We start from the raw sequence: 15,638 nt of genomic DNA on the forward strand, positions 1-15,638 counted from the left end.
GACCGCGTTCGGATAAGATGATATCTCAACGCCTTCAAGTTCCAGCGAAGGAGCATACTCTGTTGGGCTGTCTTCTACGCACCCCCATGTCCACCAGGCCCGCCACCCAGCCACAGGGTGTCTGCACCCCCGCCGTCGGTAAACGATAGTTTACAGCGATCAGCTTTCGCCCAGCATAGGAGGGTAAGAGTATCAGCGATATCGAAATAGCTGCAGCAATTTCATCGGTTTGATAAGTTTTCATCTCGAATAATTGTTTTATAGATTTTTTTTTATTAAGATTATATACGTATCATTTGTTATTAATAAAATAACAAAAGTGATTTAAACTGTGAGCACGTAAAATTAATAACGAGTCGACTGTTAATATATCAGTATATGCTCGTTATTTAACACCAATTGCTGATTTATTTATTATTATTTATTATATCTGCTTTTCTTCTTTCTCTCAACTATTTTATTCCCTCTTAGTTATAGTTAGTAAAAAAAAATCGTTAACTTTTACTATTAGTCTCTCTTTTTGGTTTTGCCTTGAAAATCCACTAATGAAGTCTGCAAATCAATCTAATGAGTAATCTTAATCATAAAAATTATTATTGACCATAGCACATCAATTTTAATCCTCAATATTACACAAGTTTTATTCGACCAAATGAAAAATCTCTAAATAATGATAATGGTATTTTAATCAATGATAATGTTAAGAATTTTTTCAAATCACATAAGTATAAAACATTTTTATAATTTTACTCATAACAAGCATAGGTTCTTAAAAGTTTTTATAATTGTAAATTACACATGAGAAGCAAGTCGATTCTGCTGAATAAATATTAATTAATAGAATACTCGCTTATAGGATCAGCTAAAGTTTATCTCTGAGTCCATCTTAAAAACTTTTCATCTATTTTTTGTATATAAAATAAGATTGAAGATAATCTTTGATAATTATGACATTCTCAAGATCAATAATGATTTGTTGAAAAAGAGACTAATATTCGCAAGTATTTATACATTTATTCAATAAAATAATATTATTTTTAAAAATATATCACTGATCAAACTTTTATCGGATATCATAACTTCTCTTAATTTTAAGAGTTGTTATATAATTTATTGGATTTTATTGTCATTTATTTTTATAACAAAACTATTTAAATGCATGTAAAGCACAAAGCAATATATTGGTTAAGAATTATAAATTATTCGTAACTTTAATTTAGGTTAATAATGTGTATTTAAGTATCATATGAATCATAACATCAAATTTAATCAAATATAGTTTTTTCTACTTAATGTACCAAAGGAATATATAAAACACCAAAGAATTCCATGAGAAATAAAAACTTCTAACCATTCCCAACTTAGATATTAAGCTATAATTTTATCACTCACATTTTGTTATTTATTTAAGTATCCTAGTCCATGAATATTATTTATTGATTGATTCAGAGTATATTCACTCATGCTTTTAATGTTTGTATATTTAATCTTATTATGTTGTTTATCTATTTACCCCAAAATTTGTTTTTGAAAATCATTATTAATAAATATAGTGAATTTATATTGGACATTTATTTAATATATCAAAAATGAAATATGAAAGTATATAAATTTAAAATGAATTTTTCAAAAATTTGCACAAGCACTATTTTGATTATTTGAATATTTAATGAATTACCATGAAAAGGGTCAGAAAAAACATGAATGATAAAAGTATAGTATAAGCCGATATTAGAAATACAGTACAGTATAGAATCCATACCATATATAAGAATCTATATTATTCATTCAGAACAAAATTAATAATAGTTATATCGTCCAGAATTAATAATTGTAAATTGGTAACTTGAAGGAGCAACTCGAATCATTTATAAAGAATTTCCTAGTAAGAAACATATTGAATGCTCTTTCTCACTTTCTTGAATGTGATTACTAATTAATTGCTCTCATTTAATTGAATTAATTAATTAAGTAGTCAACTAGTTAGAGCATTGTGCTTTATCCTTATTAATACAAACAAACATATTTAAATTACTTAACAGTTTAAGGCGGATAAAGTAAAGTACTTTTTTATAGGTAGCGCACAAAAATAAAAAATATATCAAAAAATTATACAAGAATACATTGAGTAGCAAATGTGACGAATTTACACTATAATTAAACAAAAAAACAATTTAACAACTTCATAGGGCATAAAAGTAAACTATTAGATTATGTTGATAATGAATCTGTATATCAAATATACATTGAATGAACAAGAAGTTGTTTAGTAACAGTACAAATATAGGCTATGTTTTAACGTTAAACTATGTAATAATTAATGAAAAATAAATTGAAGTGCTTCAAGGGATATAAAGTGGCATACTACATATGGGGATAAACTTATATATAAAATTAATGAATTAAAATATATGAATAACAAGTGTAATGCTTTGAAGAGGATAAAGAAATCGAAATACTATATTTGGGTGATACACGTAGATATGAAATGAGTAAAAGTACCGATTTGCACTATTATTAAATAAAAAAATACAATTAAACAAAAACAGGTTCAACTACCTTAAAGAGAATATAGTAAGGTACTATATACTGGTAATGTAATTCAGATTTATACTATAATTTAGCAATGAAACATCTAAAAATTAGTAAAAAGGAGAGGCTAGCTCATTGGAGAAGTGGGTAGAATGACTGGACATTACTCAGGAGTTTCAGGTTCAATTCTGCTTTGAGCATCCTTAAGAAGTAGTGACAACGATTTTCGCTTGGAAAGAGATAAGCAAATATGTTTACTAGTGAAGATAGCCCTTATCCGGCAGTACTGCATCAATAAATATTCGCCTTAATACAAAAATTGTGATAATAACTGACAGACAACTGTTTCGGTTGCTATCTGCAGAACCAACTAGAAATAAGTAAAATTAGCACAACATCTTATATGACTCTAATAAGCTCTAATTGCTGTTCAAAATATTAATAAAAACAGTAAAAAAGAGCTTTAACTACAAACGGAGATAAGGTAAGGTATATATTATATAAAATATATCAAATACAGTAGAACCTCGATTATCCGGACCTCAGTTTTACAGATTAGCAATTATCCAGACGACCAACCACGACTAATTTATATGCATGTACATACCTACAATTAGAGTTTTTGCACGATTAATGCTGAATTTTAGTAAATGTATGTAATGTCATCTAAGAAAATATATATGTACATACATAAGGAGGTTTCAATTCTTAATAAACATTATTTTCGTTTATATCTATGTATATATTTGTTATTTTTAATAAATACGCAACATTATTCTTCATACATTCGATTATCCGGATGCATATCTACTTCTGTTTTTGTAAAAATATTAATTACAATTAAGTATAAGTATGTATGTATGTACGCAAGCGTTCTGTGTATAATAGTAATAAGTAAAAATATATAGATGTCTTAATGTAAGTGTGTTACATAAAATTTAGATTTTATTTTTGTTATAATTGCTGTGATCTCTCATACCAGAACAATTGTCTGACTGAGATACAGTATGCATGAATTATATCAAATAAATAAATAAATAAATAAAAATATCGACAACAATTAGTCCGGTTAATCGAGGTCCTACTTTAATACATACAAGGAGTAGCATTGGTAGCAGTACTTTTGCACTAAAATTTATTAAAAATATATAATAAACTGGGAAAAAAAGATTTAACTACTTCAAGGGGGTCTTACTATATGACCGCCTGTTTTTTAGGGATATTTTAGGATTTTTTTTCTACGACCCAGTAAATATTTAGAGATTCAAGTTTTTTATCATTTATTAACACATTTGGACAGTATAAATATAAAATTTCAGCTAAAAAATATTCAGTCAAACTAGAGTTACAGCGCTCTGAACACCCCCGCCTCGAAAAAAAGAGCTCCACTGTCTCCACGATTCCGGCTGATCGGCTTATCTGACCAAAAAAAAAAATAAACGCGTTTTAATTTGTAGGCTTAAAAGCACGGAATGAACTACAATAAAATGAATATAAAAAAAATTGGATGTTTTATAGACATTTGAAATGAAAGTTGCAAATTAGGCGTTTTTTTTTTATTTTTTGCTATAAAAAAGTCGAAGTTTTCGATTGATAATAGTTCATTCCCTGCGTTTAAATATATTGAGTGTGCCCTGTAAATTTCAAGTAATTCAGTCCAGCCGTTTCTGAGATACAATGGAGGAAAGTTTGAAAAACACAATTTTGAGAAAAACGCGTTTAAAGATAAAATGATCGTTGTACTATATACTATACGTATACTTTTTAAATGGCTGTAACTCAAAAACTGTTTGAGATATCGATTTGAAATTTTAATATGTTATTTTTAAAGTTGTAATCTACCGAAATATGAAAAGAAAAAAAATCGATTTTTTCAACTCATCACATACGAAGACCCCCTTAAAAGAAATTAAGTAAAGTTCTATAATAAAGGTTAGAATTTCAGGTAAATGTCAAATACAACATACAATACAATGGGTAGATGGCGCAACGTGTTCACTCAATATTTCTTTAATACGGCGACAGTGCTGCCCCCACCACATCGTTTACTGCTTAAGTTGCGCATTCCGAATCTGACGCGCAGAGTTCAGTTGCATCATAACCTAGTGTTAGTGCGTGGCTAGCTGTCAAATGCGTACGTCAGTCGCAATGCGTGTTTTTGTAAATTTGTGATTATTTTGGGTTCGTCAGTATTTATCGTTTTAAATTTAGTGATATACTTATGAAGGAAGGTTCGGGAATTGAAAAGCAACCTTTAAAAAATTCTAAAAGAAAAATGAGTGTGCAACAAGGAGACGTCCCGAATAGTACATCGTCGCATCAATTAATTGACGATGATGATTCGGTTAATTCAAGACAACCTATTCAAAATGAGATTACTGAAAGAAATTTGAAAACGGTTACGAGGACAGAATGGACGACTGTTCTTATATTGTGTTTTATAAATCTCATCAACTACATGGACAGATATACCATGGCTGGTAAGTGACAAGTATATAACCTTATTGATTTGAATGACAGTTGTGATCAGATGATTCATTCGTTGTAACGGTTTTGTTTACATTCACTGCGTTGCGTATGTCTTATCATGTCTTAGACGTTGGCTTTATCTTAATCATGTTACAAGTGATCAACATTGTCTTTCATTAAGAGATAACGCTCTCTTTACTACGTACAATGCGGTAAATTTATTCTACAAATGAAAAATATTCTAATCAAATTTATTTTGATCTCAGTGGTATAACTATAGGGTGTCATGGGTGGCAAATTGCCACGGGCCCCCGACCCCGAAATATTTTTTTATTTTTTTACATTATACTTGAATCTTTCACTTCACTTGGAAAATATATTTTTTAGTTTAATATATTGCTTAAATTCTTCCTAAAGTCCAAAGTGAGACAACTAAAAACCATAATACAATTTCAATTTAATAAAAAAGCATTGATTGATTGATTTTAGAAAAAAGCAATTGATTCATTTTAGAACACAGCCATTGATTTCTTCATATTTTTATAGCGTTTTTTTAAACAGAAGAAATTTTAATTTTTTTAGAGATACTATCAAAAGATGTAGTATTATATCAAGATTCAAATCTAATATTCTAATTAAGTCATCAACCTTAATATAAAATATTTCTGATTTGTAATATATTAGAATTGTTTTCTTTAGTGCTTCTTGGTACTCAATAAAACGAACTTTTAAAGCAATTTTTTGTTAATAATATGTATTGATGTTTCTGCAGTATACAGTTTTCTTCACTTGTGGCTAAATAATGTATAAGTGCATTTTTATAGTCATTTTTCTTGTTTTTCAAATTACTACTTCATGAAATACTTACAGTCGGCAAACTAACAGTTTAAAAGGTACAGGTAAAAATTTTTTTCAATTACAAATTCCATTTTCAATTTCGTAACGGGGATAATCTTCAGTATCAATTGAGCAAAATGCTAGTCAGTGACGAACAACCTTTATTTGTACGTAATTTTTTTTTGGTTATATTTATTGCCGATCAAATTAATATTATTTCTTAAGACATTATGCTGGTCTTTATGCATTTTAAAGCAAAAATGTCATCAAAATGTTTAATTATTAAACACTACTAGATCCAGAAAGCACTAACAAAACTCTATTAGATTAATTTTAAAATTCTATTAGATTACAAAGGAATCGTTCAAGTATTACGTAAGCAGATTTATTACAATTATTTACCCCCCCCCACCCTCCTTGTCAGCAAAAGTAAGCAAAGCTCTTACCCCCTACCACCATGCTTACGTAAACATTTTGCAATTAATGTAAAAAATAAAAATACTACCTATGACGTAATCATCATCCAGACTCCCATGCCCCCCATGTCAACCCAAAATAAGCAAATCAACAAGCCCCCCGCCCCCCTGTAGTGCTTACGTAATACTTGAGCGGCCCCAAATCAGATGAAAGAAATTAATCAATTTTACATTAAAAGATATTTGCAATCTACAATTTTATGTTATTAGTTTTCCATTGCAATATCCTACTGTTGAATGCTATATTTTCATGGTTTTTATTATATTTTTATTTAAAGCATTATTATATTTAGTTCCGTTTAAACTGGCACCTTTGGCTAATTCACCTGCTATCTCATCTAGGTGTGATAACCACTTTTATTTAAAAATATTGATCAAAAAATGTGATTTCTATTGAAAATAGCATTTTCGATTGAAGTATCAATATATTCATAATTGGCCAATATCTATATTGGTTGCAAAAATAGTAGATACAATAAACTATGCTATGATGAATGAACCCTTAGCGAGGTGATATCATTTTATATTAATTCAATTAATATAAAATAATTAAATTAATATAAAATAATATCATTTTGTTAAGGGTTCATATATAACAACATAGTTTTTTTTTGTCTTATACTTATATTTGGCCAATATAGATATTGGCCAATTATGAATATATTGTTATTTAAATGGAAAATGCTATTTTCAATAGAAATCACATTTTTCATGAAAATTTTTAAATAAAAGTAGATATAACAATTGTGAAATGTTTGTATTGTAAAATATACTGGTTCGTAACGATAATACAATTTATTACCCACTATGGTGGTCAGTTGACCCCATATAACATACTCCCTCCAAATTGCAATAACCAAAAGCTTTTAACATTGGTTAAACGTGTATCCATATTTCAATGAGAGCATTGAAAACAACTTGCAACTTACAAGTTGTTTATAAGGTTGCTAATTAAATTGAATCAAGCGTTTATTATATAAATGCAAACCATAAAGAATCATTATTTACTCTTGTCTTGACTTTGTTTGATAAAAATATTTCTGGAAACCGGTTTCTTCCTCGCGTTTCTTCTCATACAGAAATGGTAATGGGTCGCGATGGACCCCGTCGCCTGACATGACTATAAACATCAACATACGATTTATGACGGAAGGATTTTTCATTATTAAAGAATTGTATCAAAGATCCCGCAACACTGTCGATTTATACCGGCAACAAATCCTTCTCGAATGAATCTCTTATGTTATTTCAGTAGAGCTCTTTTACAACAAGTTACATGACGCCTTTGGCACGCTCTAAAACATAGTTTGGACACCTGGAAAAATGTAGAAATACGAGTATAATTGAAATATGTTTATGAGAAGTATTTCTATTATTACCATGAAAATGGATTACATATAATTTATAAAATATTGATTACAATGATTAATTGAAAAATTTATAAAAAAATCATTGCAATCATGTGATATTCATATGAACGCAGTTTTTTGTAGTATATATCTATTTTTTTGTATAGGAAAGGAAATGTTTTAACACTTACGGGACGGTACCGATTTCAAAACAATCTACTGCATCGGCTGTAAACTTGATTTCATTGCGTATGTTATACAATTTGTTTGATAAAAATTTGTGGTCATTGAAGGACATACATTTATAATATTAATTTATTTTTGATCATTTTATAAAGAATGGTGACGTTCAAAACAATTATCAAAATGCATAGCTGTCAGAACAGACAATACAATCCTTTTTCTTTCTCTCGCATTTAGAATATGCCACTTAGTCAGTATATTTGTTCATTCTTTTGTTGCCATAATGGTTTGTTTTTTCTATTATATTGTCTAATAATTCATTTGTAAAATATAAAGTAAAACAATCTATTGGATGTCTTATATTGCTTGGTATTTGTATTGATGGAGAATCGGCACATTTGCTAATGTCTTTCTACTCTTCATTTAATTTGTTGAACTTCTTCTTCTTAATGTTGGTTGGATAATATCATCATCACATTCATCACTATCTTCGGTGCAAATAGTAATATCGTAAAATTTGTCTGTATGAATGTCTATTTGAAACTCATCTTCACTACTGCTTAATTCACAAAATTTACCAGTCGTTTTGCCATATTTAGAAGCGCTCGGTCGTTTTCATTTTAAATAATGCCAACTAACCCTCCGCTTCTCCCTGGCTTCTTGTCCCCACGGAAACCGCTGTTAAGCACTACTTCATGGGGGGAGGGTCTAGATTCTATTATTCTCACTCTTAATCATACTTTTGTCCTAATTGGTGTCATTTGCTCTTCTTCCTGAAGCACGCACATCTATAATGAATGTAATGAATGTGTTGTTGATGTTTCTATAATAGTTTTGTTCATCCGTGGCTAAATAATGTATATGTTTTTTTTTATATCTAAAGTTTTAATTATCAGGTAAAATTGTATATCAATCACAAATTTTAAATTACATTTTCAATTTAAGCAATCAGTGACGAACAAGCTTTATTTTACGATTTGTTGTGCTCCATACGTTTGCGTCGTAATAAACTTACGAGTAGTAAAATCATAATCGCGTTAAATTTATAACCGTGATTTTGTAAAACGAGTTATATAACTTTAAAGCAAAGTTTGTAATAAGTACAAACTTATTTTAGTGTAAAGAATTTTATATTTGATCTCCGAAAAGATATATTCATATTTCTCTTAAGTGCATATATTAAATAACTAGTATTCTAAGGTTATAAAATGATGCAAGTGTAAGTCCTAAATATATGTAGTACTTTGTAAAGATTGAATATAAAGTTAGGAATGCATTTATTGAATAATATATCAGAGAATTGCGGTATTTTTGTAGGTAGGAGAAATAGAAATTACTTCGTTTAAAACTTTGCAACATAAATATACTTGATCTTTAATATCTTTGATATTCGTAATTTAATGAGAAAATCATCTGCTTTCGAGGCAGGTTTTAACTTACTGCTATCAAAAAAATGAGTTGATTTTTTAAAATTCGATTATGCGAATAGCTTTTGAATTTCTAAAATTGCCATTTCTTTTTATATGAATGAATTTATGAGAATTTCGAGCTACATTTAATATTTTTATTTTCAGAATCAAACTAAAGATATTTCTAATGTGAGCAGTGATTCAATTGTTTGTACAAAAATAACTTTTTCCGAGTGAATTACTTATTCGGTAATCAATTTCTGGTTTTGTAAAAAAACTGAAAATCAAAATCTCAATTTTATTAATTTTCAAATGAAAAACGTCGTTTATAAACTTTCCTAAGAAGTAGAAGAATTCCTAAAAAAACGTTAACGAAAGTGTTTGTCTTGTCTACACACACCTGCATATTTTTTACACAATGTGAAACTAATTGTTTTTTTATTACTATTTCAACATTTTTAAGTAGAACAGTTCCAAATGTTCATTTAAGTTTTATTAAACTTCGAAATTAAAAAATATAAAAAATGCTTATGCACTGTGCATGCCCTTAGCTTAGCCGTTCAGAGCTATTGGCTTCCAATCAGATATTTCAGGTTCGATACTTGTCTCTGGCAGCCTGATGTCAAGTAGTAGTGACCCTAGTCAATATTAGAATACGATGTGTTCATTGTGGTGACATTGTTTTTCTCTTGAAAATATATACAGCAATATGTTTCCAAGTGAAAATAGCTCTTTTCCGGTATTAAAGCATCCAATAAAAAGTCATCAGTTTTTGACGAATTCTGAAAAAGATCATCATGGCATCTTATAGGATTCCTGAGTTCTGATCCATTTGAGATTTTGTAAGAAAATTGAGAATTAAAATCTCTATTGTTTGTTTCAATGAAAAACTTTATCAAACTATCTTCAATGTTCATAAAAATCGGTGCAGAATGCTTTCGAAATAACACGTTAACAAAAGTGCATACTTTTTTACGCAAAGTGAAAATAATTGTTTTTTTTATTACTATCACAGCATTTTTAAGCAGAACAGTTTCAAATGTTTTTTTGGTAAACCGTACCTTCGACATTAAAAAATATAATAAATTATTATACATTGTGCATCCACGTAACTTAGCCGTCAGAACCATTGGCTTCCAATCAGATATTTCAGGTGCGATACTTGTTTCGGTCAGCCTGATGTCAAGTAGTAGTGACATCGACTTTAACTTGAAAATGTATACTGCATTATGTATTCAAGTTAAAATAGCGTTTTTCGGGTATTAAAGCATCCACTGAAGAGTCATCAGTTTTTGAGAAATTCTGAAAAAGATCATCAAGGCATCTTTTTTTTCTATTTTTGGCTTCTAATTTACCTCATTTGGCCATTAAACCTATTTTATAATTAATCTATACAGTTGTTTAAGTTCTATATATAATACATTGGTACTTATACAATTATGATTACGAGTATACTTATAGGTTAATGTTGCTATTGCTGATAAAACTGCATATGTTTGTATATCCAAGGCATCTTATAGGATTCATAAGTTATGATCGCTGTTCAAAATATGTACAAAAATATGCCTATATAGTATCAGGTGTTGTTATTTTCACAATATTTGTATTCCTTTGTTATAGAAGCACAGATATAAATTACCTTGAGCTACTGTCAAATTCCCCTCGAACAAATATCTAATAACCGCATCACCGACACATATTGCGAATGCAATGCAATGCAATCGCGCTGCTGAATACATCGGCACCCCCTATTCATTTGGTTTGATATATTTGCGTGCTTTTTATATGAGAGTTTGTTTTATTTATTTTTTTAATATCGCTTAGAATAACGTTCTGGTTTTATATTCGATATCTCCCTTCTGTGTCACTGCACCTCTTCCCAAGCGTATTACATTTGATAGTACAGAGCCGCATGAAAACCCAATAATAATATTATGATTCAATTTTGCTTTATATTTAAAATCTAATGGATGAATTAGAAATTTTAGTTTTATTAAATATTTGCAGAAACAATTTTTTTTTTTGGTTGAGCCACAATTTTTGAAATGGTTAAAAATATAAACAGCAATAGGCACATCAAAAAGCAAGAAATGTGTTCGATTTATTTTTTTGGCGATTGATTACTGATATTGAATAAAAATGCTCTGTTGATCTAAATCATTCGCTGATTTTTGTTTTATTAGTTACAAATATTATTTAAAACATCAACCAAAACTTAAGGGTCCCATAACCTGTTGTGATGGTTTGACCTAACTGGTCAAATGGCAATTGAAACGGTCCTATCTCCATGTGATTTTTTTTTTTTTTATTTGAAAATTTGCTTTATTTGACTTAAAAACATACATTGATTTTTACATAAAGATACAAATTGTATACACCTATTCTGGGAATATCATTATACTATTATAATATAATATTGTTTGCATATATATATATATATATATATATATAATTAATATATATATATATATATATATAATATATATATATATATATATATATATATTATATATATATATATATATATTATATATATATATATATATATATATATATAATTAATATATATATATATAATTAATATATATATATATATATATATATATATATATATATAATTTTATTATAATAGACTATTTTCACTTGGAAACATATTGCTATTTATATTACTACGTGAAGACCTATGTCACTACTGCTTGACATCAGGCTGCAAGCGGCGGGTAATGCCGATAATGTGTTGGCAATTTTCTTTAATAAAATGCAGCAATTTTTTTCATCAATTACCGTAAACATTGCAATGAATTAAATCCTGATTTTCTGTTTGTTTTTTTTTTTTAGCAAAATGCAACATTCTTCACCACGCTTTCTATAGAACTTTATAAATGAATAAATCAATCCAATTGGAATATTACTGCATTGCGGTCTAATTTCAAACTATATAATTCCAAAAACATGTAACAACATAGAAATGTAGTTTTGTTTTAGAAAGGTCTTGTTTTCTTACAAGTAAGAAAATAACCAGAAACGCTTCTAGACACCGCTTGATTTATGGTAAATGTAATTCACTCGATTAAAATCTATTTATAAAACATTGTGGCTCTTGATATATTTATTGTCCCCTGCGGTACGTTTTTTAATCAATTACTACGACTGTGTCGGTGGGTTTAAATATATTATCTTTTATGAACTTCTGAGTAACTAAGATAAGGTTATTATCTGTTAATGGCCCATTTACGATAATTATATTTTTAATGGCAGAAACATAGTAGGGATTTGAAATTAATTGAATTGTGGAGAATTTATGATAATTAGTGGCATATATGTGTCATAGTAAAAAAAAATCATTTATAGGTATGTGAAATGTGATTACCATTATATTAATAATGCATTCTCGAGCTTGATCATTGCCTGAATTGATAATACAATTGATTTAAGATTTTTTCATACAATATGAACTGTGTAAAATAAGTCTCTTTTGAATAATAAGTCACAGTTCTATTTTACTAATCATGCATATAGTATCAATTATCACTTCACAGATTGTATTTTCTAAAAAAATCAGAAACTCGAAACTAAATATATTTTCAGAAAAGTCGATTTATCCTTGTCGTTCTATGTTTTTTACTTGACTTTTTAATATATTTTTGTGCAATAGTATGCATCTTCAGTTTAACCAGTTAACTGATTGATGAATATATTCATATTGGTTATGAAGAAGTGGCAGAATTTTGTGATCTTTTTATCTTAACATTTAAATTTTTGAAAAAAAATTATATATTCTGAAATGTAACGATGTTTAGAATATTGTCAAAGCTATGACTGTATAAAATATGAAGTTATAAATGGCTCTTTATCTTAATCCAAGTTGCATGAACTTTCTGATATGCGAAACTAATATATTTAATCAATAAGAATTATGATTTAGTTATTTAAATAACTTTTTGAAATATTTATTTTGGATATAATTTTTGATTACCAATAAAACTATTCTTACTATCTTACATTTGCGCGTGTAATATTTCGTTGAATTTAATTCGTTTTTAGTTTAATTTGTTTGTATATACATTAGGGTGGTCCTTAAAATGATCATTTTCGAATTTCCTTGCTCCCAGGGGCTCAGATGGTTCCAAATAGATAAAAAACAATTCTCTGAAAGTTTTAGTTCTTAATATTAACGTTTAGATAGAGCGAAATTCAATCAAAGTTTGTATGGAAAGAGCATGAAAATTTTTTTGAAAATTAAAAAAAAATGTTTTAGGTATAACTTAACAACAAATGAATGAGTTTTATTCTATTTATTTTTAAAATTTTTGAAAATTTTTCCATGCTATTTCCATACAAAACTTTGATTGAATTGCGCTCTATCTAAACGTTAATATTAAGAGTTAAAACTTTCAGAGTACCACCCTAATATACATAGTAGTAAAATTGAATAATAATATTTTTCAACTTTTTATTGTAATTTTACCAGCGCAACTTACTCTGTGATTGACTTATATATACTTCTCATGAGCTTGATTCTGATGAAACAAAATTGTATGCACTATTTTATGAACAGCACAGTTAACTGGTTAAGCAGTGGTTTCCAACCATTTTTGCAACGCATTTTTGCAACGCATTTTTGCTACCACCCCCCCCCCCCCGCTCTAATAAAAAAATTAGTTGCGCACTCATTAATTTTTTCAACAATTTTATTTTATAAATACTCAACTGATATAATCAGACTGCAAATTCATATGCAATATTACGTAAAAAATATGCATAAAAAATTACAATTTTTTCTTTTTTTTTAACATATTTGGCCCCCTTGAGGGAGCGCGCCGCTCAGATTGGAAAGCGCGGGGTTACCGGTTATCGGTTTGGTAGTTTTTGCCTACGAAATTTTCCAGCAGCAGCTTGTATTGTGAAATATGTTTTTTTTAGTCAAACAAATTATCCAGATGAAACATTACGTTTTATACGATAATGGTATTCAATTTGTTTTAAGTTAAATATTCATCCAAATGGGTTATGAGTTGTAATCATTATACTTTTAGAATCATCTTGAATTGCTTTTTTTTCAGAAGTGATTTAAAGTCCATAATATGAAAAATGCAACATATTCTCACTAGTAGTCAATTTTATGATCATCCATTTATCATTTAGGTGCTTTCAGTAAACGTGCTCTGGTTGCGCTCGAATAGTTATTGACCATTTTTTCTTCATAAATTTTAACTGGCTTTAAAACTATGCTTTACACGAGGCTATGTAAATACTCGACTGGAATACCCCACAGGAAGTTTTATGGCACCTGTCACAATTCTGTTTGCTTCCTTCTGGATCTGTTTTGATGAGTTCTTTAAGCCTATCTTGTTATCCTTCTATATCATGCGTTTGTTTTTACTTTGATATATGTTTTCCTGGCACCATATGGCGATAGGGCACTTTAAATATTTTTACAACGTGTTCAACTTGTCCGCGTTTTGATATATTATAAGACATATATAATCTGTCTGCACTCTTGTAGATAGACGATGTATCATATTGCATACCAATTTTATTTGAAAACATTCATGACGATATTTAGGGTTTGAATGTAATAAGTATCTGATGTCTGCATATCACCTCTAGAACCCATCTTGTTTTTTTTCTAATACGTAAATTGTTATGGTATTTCCACAACTGGACACTGTTTTATATTCCTTGATCTTTTCTGTAGTAGTTTTGAAGAAATTGATAGAAATAAATTTCTGAAATATTGATTTTAACATTTTCCTGGTAGTTTCAGCAAGGAACAAAACTTGACAGTCGTTTTATTTTTAATTTTTTGTTATATCCGAAGTTTGAATATACACCGTTTATAAGGGTAGTCAGATCATATTTTAATTGTTGTACATGATGAACACAATATAGCATCCACGTCAAGTATTATGCTTCTATTTTCCGCAATGTTCTTACGCATACTAATTTGTGACTATGGGAAAAAATTAACGCAAAATCTCCTAAAGAATCACTTAGTCATGTATATGTAATTACACTTTTATATGTGTAATGACTAAAACGTGAGGTATATTATAATATTAATAATTAATTAGGTTGTCAAATATCTCCCTTCCGCTTTTTTGCTCTTGGTTTATATAATTGTCTTCAAAATTGGAATGCTATAGCATTCACGTCCGTGAACGTGTTGAAAACCATACTTTATGGAATAAATTCTATGGAATAAATTCTATTTTTTTTCTATTGTAACTTAGTTTTTTCTCTGTTCATATAACAATAGCTTACAAACTATTATTATATCTTGCCATTTTAAAAAAAATAAAAAAAACGATACATTGCCAACATTCGATTTCAATACGTGTGTAAATATATATACATACTAAACTCATATCCATTTTTTAACA

The 15,638-nt window shown here is 28.5% G+C and overlaps 1 protein-coding gene across 1 annotated transcript in view; it reads left to right on the forward strand.

Annotated features, from left to right (window-relative positions):
* Positions 1 to 4,807: 4,807 nt before the first annotated feature.
* The window catches only part of LOC113385804 (kazrin-like), a 47,621-nt gene continuing 36,790 nt past the window's right edge, over positions 4,808 to 15,638 (forward strand). The window contains exon 1 of the mRNA XM_026623637.1: positions 4,808 to 5,012. Within this exon, the coding sequence (XP_026479422.1) occupies positions 4,808 to 5,012 (205 nt within the window). The remainder of the gene's footprint in view (positions 5,013 to 15,638) is intronic.

The sequence above is a fragment of the Ctenocephalides felis genome, unplaced genomic scaffold (genome assembly GCF_003426905.1).
Source record: "Ctenocephalides felis isolate EL2017-DRISC unplaced genomic scaffold, ASM342690v1 CF-g0.4_SCAFFOLD_03571, whole genome shotgun sequence".
Taxonomy (NCBI): Eukaryota; Metazoa; Arthropoda; class Insecta; order Siphonaptera; family Pulicidae; genus Ctenocephalides; species Ctenocephalides felis.